Source organism: Acomys russatus, chromosome 12 (assembly GCF_903995435.1).
Source record: "Acomys russatus chromosome 12, mAcoRus1.1, whole genome shotgun sequence".
In the NCBI taxonomy this organism is placed as follows: Eukaryota; Metazoa; Chordata; class Mammalia; order Rodentia; family Muridae; genus Acomys; species Acomys russatus.
Genome location: NC_067148.1, coordinates 32265655 through 32289826, shown reverse-complemented (window position 1 = coordinate 32289826; position 24172 = coordinate 32265655). Strand labels below are relative to the sequence as shown.

General features: G+C 41.0%; 1 protein-coding gene across 1 annotated transcript in view; it reads right to left on the bottom strand.

Annotated features, from left to right (window-relative positions):
* Nucleotides 1–20799, bottom strand: part of Erbb4 (erb-b2 receptor tyrosine kinase 4) — a 1024038-nt gene extending 1003239 nt beyond the window's left edge. The window contains exon 1 of the mRNA XM_051154155.1: nucleotides 19936–20799. Coding sequence (XP_051010112.1) covers nucleotides 19936–20017 — 82 coding nt within the window. The 5' untranslated portion in view covers nucleotides 20018–20799. The remainder of the gene's footprint in view (nucleotides 1–19935) is intronic.
* Nucleotides 20800–24172: the final 3373 nt, after the last annotated feature.

Sequence of the window (24172 nt, the reverse complement as noted above, 5' to 3'; positions counted from 1 at the left end):
AGCTAATGATAAATTAAAATCAAATCCATGCAGCAAAAGTATTAAAAAAAAAAAAAAAAGCTTTGCTTTTTCACATTTAAATGTTAGCTAGCACCACATTACATTACAGAAGTTCAACTGTGTCTCTTTGTTTTCCATGCTGTGATGACTGTGCCTATACGTGCTTCAGAAGGCAATAGAACACTGGCTTGATAAGAAAGAAAATTGAAAAATCCAGAGTCTCCACAGAGTCGTGTACAGACCAAGTCAGTGCTTTGTGAAAATCCTTGGCATAGCTAGAATCTTGGCGTCCCTGTCCAAATGTATCAGAAGATAGGAATAAAGCAAGTTTTGCTAATAGTAGGGCTTGGAGCAAAGCATTAATTTATACACACGTGAAGGCCTAACAAGGGTCACGCGACTTTAAAAATGCACTAACGTGTTTTAATAAGGACAAAAATAGTTTCAAAACTAAAACTTACACAGAGAATGTGGAAGGCATTCTAGATGGGTTATTAAATAGCATATTGACTTGGGAGTGAAATATTAAAACTGTTAAGAGCAGAGTGAGCTGGTTCATGATTCATAGATGCAATTAGAGTCACTCAAGGGTGGAGGACAATGGAATCTAAGACAAAGAAGCTGTATGAAGAGAGATGGAGATGGGATGAATATTGCATATAGCGCCTTCGTCTCCAGCAACCTAGCTTAGTCTGCTACAGTCCTGTTTCTCTCAAGAACTCAGCTGACTGCCCCTCTTTGAAACCAAGCCTTGAATGCAAATAGTCCTCGTCTCCCTCACCTTGACAGTGTCTCACAGAACACGTCACAGAACAGGATGAATCCAGCCTACCATCCCTGCTGTCCAAGAAAGGGCGAGCAGAACTGTTACGTATTGTTATTTGTAGAATTCATTCACCATGCCCATTCAAGCCATAACGTCTTCATTTAGATTAAATCATGGCATCCTAATGAGGTCAACATATTTTAAAGATCTTTGTAGTTAACACTGGTTGCATTCTAAATCCCAGGGGCAAATGCCCTTAAAATGAATGGTAGAAGCAATAACAAAATTCTACTAGCAAATATCGTGGAATTAATGAGAATCATAGTTTTAATATTTCAAATTATTGATTTGCACTTAAGTGAGAATTACTGTGGAGGTTTCATGAAATCCTCATCCCAAAGCCAGTGGTTGTAGCTAAGGAACAATTAAAATTCCATAAGCTCTTTGCTTGTGACAGTCATTTTGTTGTTAATATCCTCATATTAAAAAATAAATAAATAGTAATTCAACAGTTTCCTGGCCAGCCTTTACTTAAGGGTTCAGCTTCTGGCTTGTTCAGAAACCGATAGCAATCTAATCACGTGTCCTTCCTGCCCGTATTGTTTTGGAGCACCACCTGTCAGCTAAAGGAGATAACGACACGTGGCTGGCCTTGTTCACAATAATCCTGCCCTACCTCTCAGTCTGCAGATAATAGTGTAGATATTTTCAATTCGTTGTTTTGTGTCACAAAAGGCAAAAAGAAAAAAGAAAAAATTCCCACTATTTTGAACTCTCTACCTTGGAAGGTATGGGAAACAGTTTTTAAAGACATGGCTCACTGGCTACTGAGAATTCAATAGTCAACATTAAAGCAATTGTAATTTTGCTTCTTGTTTCTAACACTTTTTAAAATTACATAATTGGGGGGGCTATAAAACTGTAAACCACGCAGAGGACATCACTGGCACATCTCTGTGAACTACAAACTTCATTCACTATGTCATGAACAGCACTTAGTCTATTCTTTAACTATTTAAATAAATGTGCAGTAGTCCTGAAATGGGGGAAATATTTAATAATCACAATTAACTCACTGATATCTACATAAGACAATCTGCTCTGAATTTGTACATAAATTGTTCATTTCTCTCTAGCATGCAGGAATTTCCCCAAAGGCACATTAGTTCTGTCTTATCTTTAGAAGTTTAAATATCTATAAAAATACAATAAAAAGTTATCTTATGAATTTGATTAAAAATCGTTTTCTCTTGATGGCACTTTAACAAAAACAATAACGATAAAAGGATAGCGATTTGGCTTTGCAGGGTAAACATAAATCTTTGGAACAAAACTGTCTTTCTGAGCTTTTTTTAATACCAAAACTATAAAAATAGAATATGAAGGAAAAATGACTTGAGAATACTGCCCCTCAGAGAGAGCCAGATTTCTTCCCTAGTCAATTTGCACTGTTCCTGTGAGTCCAGGGGCACATCTAGTCCGCAGAGCATTACATCTTCTCTGCATAAACACAAGAAACAAACTCAAGTCCAATGTATGAGAAAGGCAAATCTATGTTCTCACCCTGGACAAGGTTGTAACTTCATACTTAAGATGTTCTTTTCCTAAAAAAATAACTTAATTGTTTTGTTTAAATTTGAAACATAATATCACTATATAAACTATAAAGGCCTCAAATTTGTGATGCTACCACCTCGACTTCCTAAGATCTGGGATGACAAACATGCACCACTAAGTCAGGTTTTCCTGTGTCTCTCATAAAATTATACATAAAATAACTCACATTTACTTAGTTCTCAATATGGACCTGGTAATATTTTACAGTATTATTTCCTCTCTGCAACAATGCAGTTGGTAAGAGTATAAGATTTCCTTTGTAGAAGGGGTTTTAAAAGATTATACATTTAACCCACAGTCACATTTGCAATTATTTAACTCTTTGCCTCTATCCTAAATAATTTAATTCACATTATCAACTTAAGAAAGTAATTGAAATTGTTAGTGTATTTGGGGCATTATATATGTACTGGAATATAAATGTGAAAACAGAATAGTGGTATTGTCAACAAATAAATACTAATAACACACCCAATCCCATTTCTAAGTCTGGTGTTTTCATTAAGTATACCTAAACATTAGTAATTATTATAGATGTCAAATAAAATAATTAGGGAGTGCAAGTCATTATTATAGGCATCTATGTTATCAGTAAAGTTCTTGGAGGGTATTTATTTCTATATACAAAATAGTGATATTTAAATAAAGGAGAATTATCATCTTAGATATCCCTGTCTGGTAACTTGCCTAATCTTTCTTAGAACCTATTTCTTTGTTGGTAAAATGACAAAGTAATACCCATGTTGGTAAGATCAAGGTAAAATACTATCTCAGAAGTATTTAGCACACTTGTTGACACAGTTTTATCTCTCTTTTTTTGTTCGTTTGTTTGTTTGTTTATTATTTATTCAGATTGCATCTCAATTGTTATCCCATCCCTTGTATCCTCCCATTCCTCTCTCCCTCCCGCTTTCACCCTATTTCCCTCCCCTATGTCTGTGACTGAGGGGGACCTCCTCCCCCACTATATGGTCACAGCCTATCAAGTCTCATCTTGGTAGCCTGCTTATTCCTTCTCTGAGTGCCACCAGGCCTCACCACCATGGGGAAGTGGTCAAATATGAGGCACCAGAGTTCAGGTCTGAGTCAGTCCTCGCTCTCCACTCAACTGTGGAGAATGTTATTTTTATGAGTGTTTTGCCTGCACATATACGTCTGGTGCCTGAAGTGGTCAGAAAAGGAAGTCAAATCCCCTGGAACTGGAATTATAGATGATCGTGAGTCATTAAATGGGTGCTGGAAACCAAACCTAGGTCCTCTGCAAAAGTAATGAATTCTCTTAACTTCACAGCCAACATAGTAGGCCCATAATATAATCTGCTATGTTATTCTTTTTCTGAACATTTACCAAAACGAGTTAATTCTGTATTTATAGAAATTTATAACAAGAAATGTAAACGGCTTTGAATGTCAATGGCTTGAGAGAGAGAAACTGGTTCATCCAATAAAGTTATCTAGCAGGCAGTGGAAGCAGAAAGGAGTAGAGCTTGGGAGTGAGAGGTCAGTCACCCACCAAGGGGTAAGGGGTTCCAGAAACTAACTTGAAAAGATAACAAATAGAGTAAGTTTAGGGGCCAGAGAGATGGTATGGCAGATGATGCTTTCTGGCCTCCTAACCTGGGAAGCTGCACTCACGTGTCCATACCCATACGCAGACATACAAGCACATACATCATCTTAAAAAATAAAAATAATGAATCCTGAAGAGGAGTAAGAAATGGAAAAATTATCTTTAAAGGTATCCTCTTCAGTCCTTACCTCCTTAAAGATACATGCATAACCAAATAGAATACCTAAGCCTGATTACAACCAACAATTGTTAAATAGATCACTGGAATGTTGCCCCTGGGAACTGGGGAGGGAGCTCATCAGCTAAAATCATGTATTGATACTGTTCAGGGCCTGAATTTGGCTCGCAGCACCCACATGGTGCCTCACTAATGCCTGTAACTCTAGTTCAAAGGCATCTGATGCCCTCTTCTGACTTCCAATGGGATCCTGCATACATGTGACACAAAAGCAAACACTTAAGTACACACATCTACAAACAAAATGAATATTTAATAAAATAGAATATTGCTTCTTTTAGAACTATCTGTATAATTCAACCAGCTATGAAGTTTATGCTTCTGTGACCTTACCTATAGAAGAGGCTACCATCACCTGCCTTTAGTTTTTTTGGCACTCTCCATATATCAAAGTACGAACACAGGCACAGTACTTCAGACATCAAAATGGATATAGTGTGTCCATAGCAAGGAAGTATACTAATCAGAAAGACCAAGACAGACAGTAGTGTATCATAGAAATGCAGTTTCCTTACAAGAGAATCTAAGAGAATTTTAAAAGAACAAGCATAGAAGGAAAAAGGAGGAAAAAAAGTAAAACATTCTTTTAGATGTGTGTCTTTCAGCACAGACCTCAACATAGGAGTAAAAGGAACACAGATGCCAAAAGTCAGGAAATACACTCCTTCCATTGTTGACAAACGAAGGACCAGCATATTTATACTTAAATGAGTATACCTTTTTATTGTCAGTCTCTTGGGAAACCTCTTTTTTTTTTTTTTTCTTGTAATTTCTCAAAACTTCACAGTCCACCCACAACTACAGGACAAAGTTTGACACTCCCTGCCAGACCTAACTATAATGCCACCAAAAATACATATATATATATATATATATATATATATATATATATATATATATATTATACTGTCTAGTCACATCCTGTCTTATTTGCTTTTATCCTGTCCTTTTAAAATGAGAACAACTTATTGGGTTAGTATATTGGATCAGAGGTGTGGATGTTTACTAATAAAAAAATTAGGAATATTTTTATATTTGAGAAAAAAAAAGCTCTAGAAAAACCATTTTGGGACCCACCAGTCTGTGCAGAACAGGTAGAATGGTGAGAAGAAAAGGGGGCTGCAATCACAGCCATGGCCATGAAAAACATGGAATCTGGGCTTGGGGCTGGGCGAGGGCGCTGGGGGCACAGTGTGCTTGTGATGAGTCCTGAGAGTTAGCGCAGAAAGGTCTCTCAGAAGTCACGGAATCTAATCCCTACCCTAGTACCTCTTTCCAGCTGTTCCTCAGCTGCTTCATCATTCCTTACCCTCAGAGAAGTGGCTGGATGGTAGCTTACCACGCCACACACTAAGAAACTCACTACCTCCTAGGACAGGATTGCAGCTCTGAGAGGCCTGAGGAGAAGCTCCTTCTTGGTGTTCAAATGAAATCTGATGCCTTAGAGTTTCAAGCAGCTGTTAATGTTTCTGTTCTCCAAGGTTACACAGAACGGTGCTAATCCCTCTTATACATAACAGCCATCCAAATACTAAAGCCCTTTATCATGACTCCTTCTCACGCAGGCTCTTTTCCATGCTTGCATGTCCTTACTTCTTTATTCAGTCTTAAAAAAAAAAACTAATGACATACTTCTGTTGTAACAAAAATTATTTTTTAAAAGCTACACATCCGAAACTATTAGCGAAAGTATCATAACAATGCTGACTTCACAATGTTCATAATTTTAAAATTACGTATTAACTACACACTGCTTTGATTCCTATCTTTTTTTCAAAACTATATTTTAATTTTTTTCTTTCTTCTTATATGCCATAAATGAAGAGTGAGTGGCGATGCCCTAATGGGAAAGCTCCATATGCATGCACACACCTATGACAGCTAATCTTACAGATTAATCTTACAGATTAATAAAGAGGAGGCAGTGTGGTCATCACACCCGTGATTCTCATCACAAATTCTAACAGCCGTGATTGCTAAACGGCCCAACAGCCCAATTCTAGACCCAAAGGATCATCGGCACCTGTCCTCAGCATCTGTTTTCATAGTCTTTTGGTTTCCCCCACTCAAGTACTAATTTGCAGGCCAGAGAGAGCCTGGCTAAGTCATTCGCTTTGTCACCTCCAGTCATTAAAACAGCCTTCGATGCTTTGATACACCGAACTCAGACACATGCATTCCTCAAACTGGATAAGACTGAATTGTGGCAATCTTAACACAACACTACTCATAGCCCTCTTGTGTTAAAACGTATTGGATGGAGATGCCTCGTAGCAAGCACGGGGACCAAGTTTTAAAGCCCAAAACCACCATCTAAATGCCAGTACTCAGGAAGTGCAGGAGATCCCAGGATAAGATGGCTAGCTAAAGTAGTCGGAATTGGCAATCTCTGCGTTCAACCCCACCCTGATACAGAGACAGGTAAACAATAGAGGAAGACGTCCAAGGACAACTTTGGGCTTCTTTGGATGCGCAAATACATACGTGTTCACACCAACGTGAACACACACAATATACCTATAACTCTTTTTTGTTTGTTTGTTGTGTTTTTCGAGACCTGGTTTCTGGGTGTAACAAGTCCTGGCTTTCCTGGACTCGCTTTGTAGACCAGGCCAGCCTCAAACTCACAGAAACCCTCAGCTGGCCTCTGCCTCCTGGGTGTTGGGATTAAAGGTGTGTGCCACCACACCCGGCCCTACATATGACTCTTACAGGAAAAATGTCATTACATTCAGTGATAATATGAAGAATATTTAGCAACTAATAACAGAGGTGTACAAGAGAGAATCACAGCACATGTCAGAGAAATACGGAAGCCCATTAACATGTCAAGTGTACCTTTTCAGCTTTTCATACGGATAAATATGAGGAAAGGGTTCTTGAGAATGAAACTGGAAAACTCTTCCAAATAAGAATATACTTTTCTATTTTAACAGACAATAACATCTTAAGAAATATATGTGCAAGTAACTAATAATATTTTCTTCATCATATCCTATGCAAGGGTTCATAAAACTTAAACATCTCAAAATTCTCCTGATTCCTGGTACTGAGAAATAAACAACATTTTTCATATATATTTCAGTAGGAAGCATATGTAATCATCTAATCTTGACACATGATGAAGTAAAAGATGTCTTCAAGTTTAAAGGCTTCGTGTGCTCTATCAGCACGTATACAATTACTACACACCATAATCAAGAGAGAAGCCGCTCAGAAAAAAAAAATTAACCTTGAAATAACCACTAGCAATATGATGAGATGAACAACTCATGAATATGAGCATTGTTTTCTATTATGAGCTTGATTATGGAGAATATATTCTTCAGCCATGACCAAGGTTTAGCAGACATATAAATAACTACATGTTTTTTTTTTTATCTTTTAGTTTTCTTTTCTTTTAGAAATGATTCTTGAACTATTTCCAAAGGTGGATATTATCTTTTCCAATCTTTTTGCAGGAAGAGCTTCCCTTCAAGAGTCACATGTTTTGTAACAATTTTCTCCTACAATTTTACTTCATTTAGACATTTCACCAAAAGTTGCCCATTTGGATAACACAACGTTTTCATAATCCCTAAGGCTTATAGGATGGCTGTGTCCTGTTGGTTTGTGTAGCAGATGAATCACTGGTTTGAGAATAAATCACAACCATCAAGCAGCCTGAAGTCACAATACGATCACAAAATAATGGTAGTTCACACTCATCAGCAGAAAAGAACCACTCACTACACATGAAACCCTATGTGCGGCCTTGAAACAAAGATATTTCAGTGATAGAAGATATATGTAGAAACATATTTTTATTATTGGCAGGCTGGAAGCAATTGAAGTGTTTTGTTTTATTTTTTTTCTTTTTTCCCATTAATAAATCTATACCTTCGCAGTATTCATCTTGCCAGTGAGAAATATAGTCCTTAGAAATGTATTTTTATGCAGCCTATAAATATTGAGCAAAAGCTGTTAAACTGAAGGAGATGAGCTTAATCTGCACCTTTCAAAGAGTGACAGAGCCAGTTTGTAGGAGCAAAGGAGCATGTATCAGATCTAAATTTGCTAAACAAAATTAGATGCATGCCATTCTGTTGGTCTTATCTCGTTCTCCGGTTCACAGTGTGCTAATTCTGGCCACAAGCAATAGAGTAAGCTCAAAAAAATAATGAATGCCCCTTTCAGCAACACTTGTGTGAAATGTTTTGTCTATTTCAATTTATCTCAAAGTATTTATACACACACACACACACACACACACACACACACACACACACACACACACTTTCAATTTTCTTGCTGTACTTAAAAGAAAGAAAAGAAAAAGGCCAGTAAAGAATTATATCTGAATACTAATCACTTCCATTCCCATTAATTCCAAGCACATCTTTAGAGGTTTTGATACATCTCCAGGGACAGTGGGCTGCTAAATTCAAAGTTAACAACTGGGAAATATTAACTATTTAGCTGATGCATTTTACATACTAAGCATATGACTTTAGCACTAATCCTTTTACTGTTTCTCATATGTACTGATACATTAGTGGAAAATATCACCAAAGGTCTGTGGCCTCTGACTACTGCTTTTAATTTAATTTAGACGCATTGTTTCGTTCATTGCTAGTAATAATGGCAATTGTGGCTAAAGGTGTCACATTTAACTTGTCCAGAGGGTAAAAGTCAAAGATATAATTTTATCCATGCTAAGTAATGTGATTAAAAAAATCTAGTGAGTTGTATTTTAAGGAACAAGACCTTAATAATATAGCTGTCATATACTAAAACCGGTGGCTCGTGGCAGTGGCATGGTTCCATTAAATTATGTTATAAACTGCAGAAATACACATGAGAAAACTTACATGACCCCTTTTAAATGTGTCCTAAAATGTACAGTGTTCAGTCACAATCAGGTTTACCATGACTCTTACTTACCACAGGAACTTGACTTTTGGATTTTCCTACACCGATGTGTCCCAAGGCCCTATGTGACTCATTCGAACAATTTTTAAACAAACAAACAAACAAAAAAAAAAACCTTAAAAACTCAGGTTCCAATAAATTGATACATGCCCTCCTTTAGACTCTCTCGCAAGAAGATCAAACATACGGGAAGGTTTTCCTACCATGCGCAGTGCAAAAATAAAAAACAAAAGAACAGCAACAAATAAGCAAACCGCGGAGAATTAGTCTGCACTATGCACAGCCGCTGAACCAGGTCTCCTTTAACTAGCAGGCTCTGTTAGACTAATTTCTCCATGTGGTTACAGGGGAGGTAGAAAGAGCTGCCAAGGATCTGGAATGCCAAGGATGTATTCCTTCCACAGAGGGCAGACAGGTAGACTTTGTGGGGCATCACCTCCTTTGCAACTGTGAAGAAGGCATGGAAAGCCCTCAGAAGCAGAGGGAAAGCTTCCTGCCTCTTGGAAAACACACACACCATAAAGGACCAACCAGGCTTCCTCCCCTCCAAGATCTTGCCTTCCTTTCCTCACCGACAAGAAAGGACAAAAGTCTCTGATCCAAACTTCCTTATCATGAATTCTTTCCGTGGGGGCCTGCATGGCTATATGATTCACTACACATGTTCAGGGGCCCATTGATCCAGAAGAGGGCATCAGATTCCCCCAAGGTACAGCTACCATGTCAGTGTTTGGTACTGACCCCCCAAGCCCTCTGGAAGAGTAGCAAGTGCTGTTAATTCCCAAAATATCTCTTGGGGTCTAAAAGGGAAATGGATCAAGACAGTTTGAAAATAAGCCCCAACATTGTTCTAATGTCTGCATGCCCACTTCCCATTAATAACAATATCTCAGAAATAAGGTCTCAGGTTCCCTAGAATGAGGTAACCCCAGGAGGGATAATGTTTAGGTGTACATTTTCCCTGATAGGATTTGGCACATAGAATACTACAATCACATCAACAATGATCAGACTACAAACCAGTCATCTAAAAGAGCACCCACGGGAACCCATCCCCACTCTATCGCCTTCCTATTTAGTTTCCTTGCTAGCCCTTTCTTCTTTATTGGGTGCTTCAAAATGGTAAGCATATGTCTAGTTGTCTATTTTAGGATCCTGAGAAGCCTTAGCTATTACAAGTTGTATTATCACATCTATCTAGAAATAGAAAATGTTACATTCTGTCTGTAATTCATCTTTCATGAAATTGTTAGAATTTCCCTGAAAGCAAATATTCCTCCCCCAAAGTTTGCAAGACTGCTTAATGACATATTTTATGTGTGCTTTATTGCTGTCAACTTTCATTTTTAGGAAAGTCTGGTGTCTTAAACTTTTTATATCTGCTCCTTGGATTTTGTTAAAAGATGTGATTTACTCTTGATCGTGTGTACATATGTACATCTATGTGAATGTATACCCCATGTGTGTTGCATAGAGGGTGCCCACAGAGGCCAAGGACATCAGACCCATGGAGCTGGAGTTACAGGTGTTTTCTAGCCACCTGTTATGCATGCTAGACGTCAAACTTTGGTCCTGTGTAAGGGTGATTCATGCCACAAACCACTAAGCCATCTATCTCTTCAGCCCCTGCTCCCTAGTTTTTAATACGGTCCCAACCTTCACGGGGGACATTGCTAATAGTCGGTAAACCCATCTTACTTAAGCAGATTAAAATTTTAAAGTGGGTGATGAATAAGAAGCAGCAATAGGATTACCATTCAACCTAAAAATAGTAGGTTGGAAAACAGTTACACGTGTTTAAGGATGATATTCACATTTTTTTTTAAACCTGCCAAAAATAAAATGAACAGAATTACTTGGTATCCGATTAAGAGCAAGCTCTAAAAATGGGCAAGGGTTTCAAGTTATACAATCTTGGAAAGACTCTTTTTGAAGAAACACCCTCAGAAGCACAAGAAAGCAGCCAAGGAAATGTGCTGGGTAAACACAGTTAATATCTATTATTAAGAAATCTGTATTTATGTTTTAGAACAGCTTACTTGGGCATGGCATGATTTAATTAAAAATAAGAACCATATACAGATGAACTTAAAATTATTGCAGCAAGTATATATTATGCTTTAGTTTAAAAAAAATTTAAGCACTTACTATGCCTTTGGCTCATATTAGTCACGAGATATAATCTTGCATTCAAAAAGTGAAAAGTGCATGATAGATGACATAGGTGATGTTGATATGGTTCAAAGGCCAGTGTAGTCCACTGAAGGGAGAAATAATGTATAGATGCAATTCAAAGTGACCTTAAAATATTCGAGACCCCTTTTCATGCATAAGGCATCAAATAAGCCATGAATTACAAGGAAGGGAGTCAGCAGAAGGAAAGACAATAAGTAAGGCACGGTCATGGAACACTGAGTAAGGCAGCCCGGCTTTTAGATGGAATACATCTTAGGACTCAAAGGCATGGTTATAAATAAAATGGAAGACAAACTAAGCAGGCCTTGTGTTTCACAATGGGATTCATGAAAGTATTTCTCAATTAAAAGGAGAATAATTGATGTATTGTATTACAATGGTCATTTAGCAGTGGTAGGAAGAAGGTCTTATCAGCAAGGAAGCCAATAAAGAAGACCTTGTGGGTCCATTTCCTTGACCTTTCTAAGATTAGTATTTTTAAAAAAATTAGGGACAGATTTGCATAAACCACGCAGCCAGGTTTTTTTTCCCAAGAACAAAGTGGTTTAATTGGTATCACTGCTGACAAAACGGTTTGCCAGAGCAACACCTAAAATGAAAGTATTTATATGTGTTTGAAACATTCTGTTCGCTTTTTGTTCAGTTCTGGTAGGTTCCCCACAGAAAGAAACTAATACTTGTATATCCTTCAGGAGTTCGCCTAGACCACAACAGTCTCTGCCATACACGACCTGTATTGGGCATCCCTCTGCCAGTAATGGGAGCTGGTCTTGAAATAGAGAGCTACACACTTGGTATCCATACAAGACACCATTACGGGAGATGAAGAAGCCATTGATGATGCTTTCAGTCCTAATCACCCATGAGACACCCTAGCTGAAAGAAGACCAGAAGACAGATTTCCTGAAGGCTGACTTATGATCGCCATTCATCATAAAGGCTTAGCATGAGTTTTCGTTAATACAGGAACATATGGAAACAGACATTGAGTAAAAGTCAAAATAGTAGGAAAGATCCAGCAAGTAAAAAGTAAAAGTGATTCTCGTCATGTGTGATGTTTTGGGGAGTGGGGGAATTAGTTATTATTTTCTTTCCTTTAGTATCTTTAAATTGTGTTTCAAAGCTGGCAATGAATTGTGTGCATATATGTATAGATGTATATAAGAATATGAGCTTGATGTCTATTCATTTAACTCCCAAAATCCAGAAACTGTGCCTTGGATATTCTTAATGCTTTGTAGTATGCTTCAGTAACCCTTACAATATTGGAAATAACATAATTAAGAGTAATGATCCTGAGATATCCTCATGGGGGACATTTAATGATGTGGCACAGGAAGTCTCATGTTTTCTATGTTAATCTGTTATAAATGGCGGGGGTGGGGGCTGGGGGGGTGGGGACTGCATATTCATTTCCAGTTCCTAACAGGAACTGACTCTTCCTGCCAAAACAAGTTTCAAATCTCCCATCTGTCACTAGGGCCCAGAAGACTGTTGCTCGTGCTCAGGAAGGCACATGCACTTGAAGGAGCTCACCATGACAAGACAGAGTTAAGGTTAGATCAAGGCACTGCAAGTCACAAAGCCCAGAGGCAGCATCTTGCAGAAAAGCCAGCTAGAGAGAGGCAACTGTGCCATAGAAACAAATCCATAAATTATTGCTATTGAAAGCTTCCCTTATGTAGTTGCTCAAAGGTCAGCTGACGACATAAGAAAGCACAATTGCCCTGGAAATAAGAGCTTTGGGTTCAGTACAGGCCTGGATGCATCTGTTAGGCTCCCTTGCATTTGTTGGTTAAGGGACTCCACTAACCTAGTGGTGAGGAAGAACTTACCAGTTATTGCTTATAGTAAGTAAGTCTAGAGTAGGCCTAGAAAGTTCGATGTGCATTCTGCTAGAGTTTTCCTGACACTGTGCTTTATTTTTTAATCATCATGATATTGCATAAATTATATATGCAATCCAGCGTTATGACCTAGATACAACGACGATACCGATGATCGCAGTCTTTGCCTTGGAAAAAGCTATACGGTGTAGGTAGGCCCTTGGACGGGATCTTTTCGTTGCAATTATTACTATTCTCTCTGACAAAAGTCTTTTATTTACTCTTTTGAGAGTCCACAACTTTTCAAGCGCTTCTGTGAGTTTGATAGAAAAGAATACAGGAGATAGCAGCCTGTTTCCCTCTGCCTCTAATTTCTTTACAAAAACGAGAAGACAAGACTGGATCAGGATCTTCTAAAGGGCATTGGGTTTCTCTGAAGCTAGAACGGAAAGGAAGAGACCAGCGGAGGGGAAAGGAGGGAACACCAAAGGGCCCCAAAGTAGATTCCAAGAAGCCAGCTTTTTCTCAGCAGCTTTAATAAAAAAAATAGGTAGAAAAACCTGCTTTTGATACTGGGCCTACACACATGAATCTACTCACCAACAGAAGCTGCACTTTAAAAAGTAACCTTAGAACAATTAAAACCTCTCCCCTGTCTGTTTAAACCTCCACTCTCCAATGGAATCATTAAAAACAACCAAGGTGTTAATAGTTGAGGCATCAGATTTTAGCACTAAGAGAGGTATGCAAATGGGACAGGAGTCTAAGGCAAGCTTTCTCAAAGGCTTAGGCTACAATTCTCAACTCTGACATTTACTTCAGTGCTCTGTTCTTTAGCAACACTCAATATCAGAGCAGTTGTGCTGCCCACAATGCAGGCGTCCCCATTCTTATGAAATTTTGTGTCACTGCTGCCCCCTGGAGTTGTGCAAAACAACGGGCCTATAAGCAACCATGTATTTGAAAGTAACTATGAAACAATTACTTCATGTTCAAAATCTTTTCTAGAATCAGCCCCCAAGCCACCACATACATCAACATTGTATCATGAAAATGTGATGGCTTGTCTCTTTCTAAATCTCAAAAGGATCGAACATGAAAACAAGAAAAAGCAACTTTAAATCTCTTTGTTAAAGCTTGGGGAAAATAAATGTTTAAAAAAACATGTCAGACAATCAAGAAATCAGAAAGATAGATGAACAATGAAATCTGAATGGACCAGGGAGCAATTCGAAAAAGTACTGTCTGAGAGAAGGAGTTTGCACAAGCAAATGCTACAGAGTCAAGAATCTCCTTGTTTCTTTAAACTAGTGCTTTCCAGACAGAAACAACCTGCTAGTGAGTTTATGGTGTGTTTATAAACATATGTGCAAATGTTTTAATTGTATGTACAACTTGAATTTCATGTAGAAAAACAATTAACTGGTTACTAGAATATATCTCGGCATCACAGAAGGCTTTAAACTCATTGTTGTGGAAAAGTGCTACACAGTAGAGAAATATACGATATCTTACATCCATTTTCCCCTAGGCAGGTAATCCAATTCACAAAGACATGGAATGAGATGCTGAAAACATTAAGATCCTAGAAGAACTGTCCCTAGGATGCAGGAATCCTGATTTAAACCATATGGTTATGGTCTGTGCTGTTCTTAATTGCAATACAGACAGGTAAATTCTCCTTAAAATTATGCAAATGTGCTACAATTTCAAGAAACATTGAACTATCTCTTTTTAAATTCAGAACAAATAAATAAAAAATCAAAATACTTTCTCATTATAAACTATAAACACATATCAATAACCCTACTAGCAATAATGAAAATATTTTAGCTGACTATTCAAAATTTATATTACACAAAATGAATGTTAGAAAAAAAGAGCCAATTTAATTCCATATGGTGAAATGTTAATATAACAGACCATCTATGATGATATAATCTGGGGGAAGCTGGTGTTATGACCAACTTCTATACTTACAGTGCATTCAGCATATCACTGTAAAAGATAACAGGATATTCTTGATACTTTTATACTTGACATTTATTGTAGACTATTGTAGACTTGAACATGTATTAGCTAATTTCAGTGTAACTATTAACACGTCTACAAAAAATAGTATCCCTCTGAAGCTCAAAGTTAAGCAGGTAAATGTCAATAAGTTTGCTGGTATCACAACATGCCTTCTCACCATTTGTTTCACTTAGGTTTTTAGGTACTTACTCATTACTCGTGGGCAGCCAATGGCAGCAGAACACTGTAATACCAAAAGTTTCCCCTGTTTTGATAACACAAACTAAATTTTTTAAGTAACCGACAGGAAATAGCACAAACAGCAATGCAATGTTGAAGCTATGCTAATTGAGTGCGTGTGTAAAAGGTGCACTGTAATACCAAAAGTTTCCCCTGTTTTGATAACACAAACTAAATTTTTTAAGTAACCGACAGGAAATAGCACAAACAGCAATGCAATGTTGAAGCTATGCTAATTGAGTGCATGTGTAAAAGGTGCGCTTTACATAACCATGAATCTCACAGTGGCTGTAATCAAGCTTCAGAGAACACTGGGAGTACAATTCCTTGTGTCACTGGCCTTTGTTAAATGGCAGCCACGATGGTCAAAGGGAGAAAAGAGGAGAAGCACAGGGGACAGAGGTCCCTCTCCATGGGAAGGTTTGGCCTTGGAGTCTGGGCTTTTGAGATGCCCTAGTGATCTGGGATCGATGCTGTTTTATTTCCTTTCAGGGATAAATCTGAGCAATGGAATGGCTTACGATTGTTCAGCCAACCAGCCATATCAGATTTATCAGAGAGAAAGAATGAAAACTGGCTTAGAGAACTCCTGCAGGGGCTGAGTGGCAGGTTGCTGGGAAAGAGGCACACTCAAAATGAATACACTTAGTGGTGGAAGGGAAAAATATATATTCACATGTGCCTAAACTCAATAAATAATACGTAAAGAATCCATAGTAATGGAAAGGGTGAATGTGTAAGACAGATGATAAATAGCACTTCTATTTAAGAACCAAAGAGATGAAAGCTCATGAATACTAAATATTTGAATCCACTTTAAGGAGGAAATATGATTTTCTATCAAGTGAATGTAAACTCTAAAAAATCTGCCAATGCAAACACTGTGTTCAGGTCAGAATAATAAATACATAACTCTTCCATCACATGCAAGCCCTGGTAAACATTCTGATGTAATTTCCTAATTAAGACACATTTTCGGAGACTAAATGAAAAATACGTGCATATATTTATATATAAAGCTGTGCTTGATTTTTCAAGAAATTTGACTTTCTATGCCTGCATGATTAAAATAAAGGCAGTTGAGTTGAAGAGAAAAAACAAGGAGTTGTGACAGAACCACAGCTATTCTATTTCATCCTCAGCCTTAGGAACCTATAGTGTTTTCAAGTAATTTACAACAACAGCGAGAGGTATTCATCTATTTATGAGTATTCTGAATGGAAGATATGTTCCATAAAGCTCTCTTGCACATTTGCATGGCTTTCAAAATTAAAGGAACAAAGGGGGACAGTGTACCCAGGGACATGTTCCTTGTAAATACACTTTGAAAACCAATTGTTGCGGTTTTTTTCATCTATATAATATTTCTGCCATGTAAGTTATATTAATAATTTCTTCTCAAATATAGAATACCACTGAAAGTTTGGAGGAAATCAATATACCTTAAATCTGTAGGATATGTGTTCTCTTTAATTAAATGACAAGCAATGGTACTCAGTAGTTTGCACATAAGATGAAAATGAAGCTGTCCACCACATATTAAGGCTTAGGAGAATGTCACTTCAACACCACTGTATATTTTTATTTCAGTACAAAAGCGATATTGATAAGTTCTACCACAGAAAAAGCCGAACATTTTAGAATTATTGTTTCAGGTGTAATTGCCATATAGAGACTAAAACATTTCTAGATAAAACTTATCACTAGTAATGAGGCAAAAAAAAATCCTTCAGAGTTATTTTAAAATATTCAAAAGATGGCTTTTTTCCCCCTCAAGCAAAAGAAAAACCAAGTTTTCCTATGTACAATTTTCCCAAGAAACGTCTTGAAGATGGCACAGGAGAATCCCCCACTATATGTTTTTATTCTGTTCACATACAGCAGTAAATAAGGTACACTCCTTCTGCTTAAGAAATTAGCATTTCAAAAATATGCCACTTCCCCCTGAACTCCAAGCGTGTCTAATAATGCGAAAAGCAGATTGTCTTCCCTCGTTTCCTTAATTTGTTTCATCTAAAAGCAATTCACTCAACATCTTGTCGCCCTCTGGCAGCTTAGTTTACTTATCCGCACTTAATTTCTCATTTGGACCAAAACAAACTCCTCCAAACTGCTACTGACTGCTAACCGCGAGACAGGAGACACGCACTTATGTATTTCCTTGGATAGACAGCCACACACATGCACAGCCACAAACACAGACAGTGACTTGTTTTTGTTGTTGCTGCTGTTGTTTTAATAATAGCACTATAATAAAACAAACTGAACTTTCTCTGCCAGGTGCGGTGGAGGCGCCTGGAAAAAAAAAAAAGAAAAGTCCCTGGGGGCATCAGCAGTTTCCAATAGAGCACCTAAGTATGCTTGTTGCAATTATACCAGGGATGCACCCGAGAGCTTTTCTTTGTGCGGCCCTTTCATCTAGATCACTTTGTGTTTTAAACAAGTGAGGCTCTCTTTTGTGCCCCTAGAATTTCAAGTACACAGTCACACACGGAACAACAATGGCAAGCTAATCCTCCTGCCTCTAAATGGGCTCACTTGTGGGTCTGACAATTCGCCCAGGGAACGGAGCAGAGCAGAGCTAGGGCGCAAGCTGGTGTCGTCTGAGAAGTGGACGGGGACAGCTGCAAAACTAATTTGGGTTACATTCCTTGCCTAAATTCTGAAAGGGCTTTTCGACATAGCCCAACCAAGAGCTGCACAGTTAGTACAAAATTGCTGTGGACTCGAAATGGGGGATCCCCCCATCCCCAACCCACCCACGCCCTGTCCCAGCGGCCCAGGCCAAGGCCAGTCAGCCCCCGGTAGGGTGGCCTGATAGAAATTCCTCTCGGCTAAGCCTGCATGACAGTTGCAAGTGTTTTTGAATGGGTCAATGTGCATAATCAACCCATTGAAGGAAAAGGCGAAGGGCTCCGAGTGGTGAGCTAGAAAGTGATGTATCTAGGCGGCCGCCTGGAATCTCAAGTCCTTGCTGCGGCGATTCCAGAGGTGGCTGGAGTGCAGGATCTGGCATGCACGAAGAATTTCGGAGTCATTGGGAGTATGCAAACAGCCAGCACAAATGGCACATATGTGCCATTCGAAGGTCATTTTGAACGGCTCAGAGATTGTGACTTGTTATTTACTAGGCGAGGAGGGAGGAGGCGGAGGCGGGGGTGGAGCGGGAAAACTAGCAAGCCGCTGTTTTCTCTGCGAGGTCAGAAGGACACCCTCTAGGGACCTAAAGCTCTCCCTGTCGCCACTCCTGAACGCTTTATCTTCTCAAGCTGACTCCCACGCTCCCGCCACCAGCCCCGGAAGGTTCCGGAAATCTCTCTGTCTCTCCAAAAGCCCTCATCTCGCCCCTCTTGGCCGCAGCAGGCACACCGGTTCTCCTTGGTCCTTTCCGGTCCCCCTCCTATCATTCCCGGGAAACTCCCAAGTGTCCAAAAACTTTGAGCTCCACTACGTCGCTGCTGCTGTCATTGGCCCTGGCCGCCCTAGCACGCCGACGACACTACGCTACCTCTCAGGGTCAACTAGTCTTTTTTCTTTCCAAAATACCTGGGGCTTGAAAGATTGGGCCAACGGTAGCCGCGCTCCAGGGCACCGCCACCAAGCCCGCCTCGGGCTAAGTCAATGAGCGCCACCCGCGGGCTCTGCAGCTTGGCCCGGCAGTAAACAGAAGTTGGAGGATCTCAGGCCAACTGCAACTTGCACTACTGGAAGAACTCTTCCGGGAGCCAAGCCCAGCACCGGGAGGGAAGGCCGGGCTCGGCGCTCGGTATGCCAGGGTTTTATTTTTGTTTTTGTTTTTGTTTTTTTAAGAGATCTTGCAGTCAGGCGAGCCAGCGCCCCCCAAGTCAATTGCCAGACAGCCCCGGGATGCCAACAGAGAAGGCCCAGAGTCCCTGGCCCCTGGCCGAGGCGCGCGCCCGGTGCGTTCCAGCTGCCTGGGTAGGGCTCCGCGTCCGGTGTGACCCGGCCGGGTTCTGGAGACTCGGGCGGGCGGCTGCGCGCCAGCACGCTCAGGTGCCAAGCCCGGCTCCCCGCCCGCTGCAGCCTGCCCTGCACCCCAGGAAGGCCAGGCAGGAGCAGCACGAAAAGGTGCAGCGATTATTGGTTTTGCTTGGGTTTGTTTTGGGTTTGGGTTGTTTGCCTTTTTTTTTTTTTTTAAACCCTCCAGCCCAAACCGAGGAGGAGGGAACCTTCTTCGGCTTAGGTCTCCCACGCCCCAAGCAACCTGGAGCCACCAGAAACGATCCCGCTTAGGCTCCCAGAAAAACGCGCGAGAAAGAAAGAAGGGGGCTAAAGAGAGAGCGAGAGAGGGAAAAAATAACACTGGGGTGGGTGGGAAAGCGGAGTCATTTGTAGCATCAATAAAAACAGACGCACACACACACAAAGGTAAGTTTCGGATGGAGCGAGGGGCGACCCAAGCCAGAAGCCCGGTCCCTGTGGTCCCTCGAGCCTAGTAGGTAGTGGGTGACAGAGGGGCGAGAAGAAGGGAGCCACCCGAAGCGGTGGCGGGTTCAACAGCTGGAGTGCGAGAAGGAACCGCGAGACCGCAACCCACCTGACTGAGAAGCGCTGGGCTGGACGGTCCCCGCTGCCACCAGAAGGCTCCCCCAGACCCACAGTCCCGTCGCCAGCTTCATTTTTGGCAAGTCTCAGATCCCGCGCTGACAATTACATGTCCAAATGGCATAGCCCCTTGCGGGCACGCGGAGGAGATTTTCCCCCTCAGCCGGGAGCGCGTTGGGGGCGCGAGGGGGACGGGCACGGCGCGCGCGGTGCACGGGCTCCCGGGGCTGGCGAGCGAGTCGGCGGCGCGGGCGGCTTCCAGGGCCCGGGGACCCGCGGACCGGGCAAGGGACCGCGGGAGAGTGCGCGCGGGTGGGAGTGTGCGCGACTGTGCGGCTGGTGCTCCAAGCAGAATGGTACAGCTATTTCCCGGAGTGATCCTCCGCTCGCTCGCTCCCTCCTCACTTTCTCGCTCGCTCGCTCGCTCGCTCCCTCTCTTTCTCTCACTGGTTGGTCAACAATAAAAAGAAAGAGGGGGGGAAGGCTTCCAAAAAAAGTTGATTGCAAAGAGGCGGCAGGGTTCCGGCCTCTCCCCCAAAGCCGGGCTATGTTCAGCTCTCTCTTCAGTCTCCTTGCACCTCCTGTCCAAATCTGGAGGGAAAAGGAGAGGGGGTTACTTCTTTGCTTCTCCGGGATCCTGTCCCTCTTTTTTTTCCCCTGTCAGCTTTCCTCACACTTGTCCAGCCATTGCGGTAATTAAAGCTCCGAGCGTCATTTCCAACGCTCCACGGTCTCCAGCCGCAACCCCGCAGAGAAATTAATAAGACTCAGGAAGGAAAGGGGGGAAAAAGGGAAAAGAAAAGAAAAGAAAAAGAGGGGAATGGGGGTGGAAATCAAACAACCCTCCACGCAACCAGCCAGGCTCTCCTCAGCTGCGCAAGCCCCGCCCCTGCTCTGACCCATGTAGCCACGCCCTCCCCCGAAGGAGAAATCTTATTGGCCCAAACACTCCCCAAAATCCTCTGCCTCTTGAGTTCGGAAAACACCTGTCAGGCAGAGGGAGCTGGGTGGCTTGGAGACTTGGGGAAGGGGGATATAAAGGGCTCAGTAGAGGCCACTGTCTGAAAGGATTCCCTTGTGGCTGTCCTGGCAGAGAGAGGCCCGGGACAGCTGGCTGACTGAGTAGGCAGTCCACCGGCGGCGGGAATGCTTGCTGAACGACACAAGTAAAGGACATTTTCTTTATTGCTCCAAGGCATCAGTCCACACAGGATTTTCTCTAGAAATAGAAAGTGAGCGCTGCTTTGGGAAAGATATTTCTGTCCCTCTCCATCACCCCACAACGTTCCAGGGTTAGTTCTTTAAAATGGATATTGTAGGTATCTGGTAGGCTCACAGGTAAGATGAAACCTGCCAACAGTTCCTTTTCCAAATATGCCATCTCTCCCACCTTCTCAAGATGACACAGAGCCAAACTAAAAACCTATATTTGTTAAACCACTTCCTGTGATTCTGAAATTATGTAAACCATCTCAAGCCCACCCGTGCTGTTCAATCTTAAAGTGTTTAGGAGGTCAGGTCACAGCTACAGGACTCAAGCCTCATAGCAAAGCCAGCTTAACGCCTTGTACTTGCTCTCACTCGGCAGGCCATGTGCTTCCCTAGTCATTGACAACCTTGAGACTAAGTTTCTCTAAATATAAAATGCCATGGAAAGAGCTAGTGTGGTCTGCAGGTCCCTGGTCTCCCAGGGCCAGAAACCCTGGGAAGCCAGAAGTTACTGGCTTGTTATGTGTGAATGTATTCTATGAATGCATTGTTTTTGCTTTCTCTATAAACAGGGAATAAATAAATACAAAATATCAAGGGTGCTTTAAAACTAAACCATTCTGTTTCCTTAGTTCACTATTGGAGTGCTTCTCTTTGCCCCTCACTTCTCCTGTCTATAACGCCATCCCTTAAGAATGTCCAGGCAGCTGAAAACAGCAATAACAGAAACCTAAAATTTCAAGCCTTCTCTTGGACCCGCTCCATGTAAACACCCCATTCCAGCCCAGCCCCCACGCAGTCAAACAAGCTGAGTGTGGGTTTTTTTTTTTTTTTTTTTTTTTTTTTTTTACCCAGAAGCAGGCCAGGGCAGGGGAAAATGAAGGCCAGAGCAAGCAATGGGGATTTGACTAGAATGGTACCCACTGCAGAGGCAGGCACTTAGGAGGGCTTGCAAGTTATGTGTTTCCATCTTTATCACTTCCACACTCCAATTCCTTTCTTGCAGTGCATTCTCAGCCCAGTTTACTCATCTTCCATCAGCTTAAGATTGCCTTTAGACACCTCTTCTCCATAAGAACAGCTTATTTTTACATCAGTCACCACAATAACAAGTTAAGTGACAAAAACAGGCCACTTCCAGGGGGGTGGAGGGACTTCAAGCTCCTACATGTTCTAAGGGTCCAGTTTCTGGTGCCAGTTGTTTTGAAAAGAAGAAGAAGAAGAAGAAGAAGAAGAAGAAGAAGAAGAAGAAGAAGAAGAAGAAGAAGAAGAAGAAGAAGAAGAAGAAATTTTAATAACTACATCATAGCTCCCATTGTGAGGAAAAGATTAGGAGTGTGAATATTTCCAGTTGTTTTCTAGTTGTACCTGTTACGAAGCCCAGGATTATTTCTTAGTACTAGAAAACAAAAACTCCTTACATTGCTGTTGCTGCCTGTCTATAGCAAGACCTCTACATACGTTCTAACCTTACCTAGAGTTTCTAGAATAATTCTTAGACAAAGAGAACTCTTAGTTACAATTCGTATAACTCATCATCTTACCATCTCTGTAGAGCTGGTTGCCACCAATTAAGTTGCCAGCACAGCCACAATCTGTGTCTAAATCTCAGTTCAGCTTCTCTCGACACATATCTTCCTGGTTCTGACTGAATGAAACACTAACCGAGACCTGGCCATAGGCTGGCGTTTGTCTGACAGTTCCCAGGTTTACAAAATGGACATGAAAGTTGTACATCACAGAAGCATGCCATATTTAATAGTGACTAGTCTTATTTTTTTTTCCCAAAGCCTAGCTTGCAACATTTCCATATTAGAAACAGAGAGGTATAGAGGAAGGTGGTACCCTGAGTGGGCTGTACGGATAACAGCAAAATTATCCAAAGTACTATGGCTTTGCATGTCTACTTTTATCAGCTTCCCATGTCTGCTGAGTCAGCATAAGGAGGACCATGATCACAGAGAACACTTTCTCCCTGGTATGGGAAGGACATGTTATCTGAATTGCCAGGGGCAGAAATAGATCTCTGTATTTTCCCACTCTGAAATGTGACATTATAATAAAATCTTATCAGTTGACTAAATTGTATAGCTGAGACATAAAACCAGGATGGGGAGGTGGGAAAGAGGGGTGGGGCCTACATAATTTATTTAGCAAACCACAAACAAGGAGCAGGAATGACTCTCTGAGTGGGTCTTCCCTTGGTTCTTACATTCTGAGTCTGGAGATCTACCCATGTTACAACACCCCAGTGGCTCTAAGCTTGACAAATTAAGCAAACAAAAATGCCTCAGTCACTATTGATTAGATGAGAAATAGTCCTTTCCACCAAGTCCCTTCCCTGGGATTTTTGTTCTTGGGAAAGAAAAGAAGTTCACATTCATTCTGTCTGCACAAGGAGAAAGAATGAAACTGTCATTTGAGAGGAACAAAAGTCCAGATGGGTCTGGACCACATTCAAGTTCTCCTTGTGGTGTGTTCATTAAGCTAGTTCAGATTTCCTTTTGTTTTCGGGAAAACGGAACTGTATGGCATGAGAAAAGAACTTTGCAGTTTGAATGAGGTTGTGCAGGTCCTCGTCCTCCTTAAAGAAGATGTCTTAACATGGCCTATGCTTCACTGTTCTGGCCTGTCTTCTCATCACTTCCCTTGAATGAAGTCATAATCCTAACACATACATTTGTCCTCTGATACGTTTCCATATCCCTTACCCTTTCATGGGTGACTCAGTGCTGCTAGTTGTAGAAGGACTTACATGTGGAATTAACAGCCCTTTGCATTTTGATTATGAAGAGTCACCTCAAAAAGCTCAAATGTTGCAGGCTTGCCTTCTCCTTCCACGCTCTAAGCTGGTTGTGCCAATTAAGAGGTAACTATATCATAAGGACACTAATTTCATTCATCTCATTAATGTGAGAAATCCATTGATAAATTCAGAGTGATGACTTATCCGGAGGTGGAACTTTGTAGGATGAAACAGGCCACTGGGCCATGAGGGGAGATGGCTTACGCCTCTGATG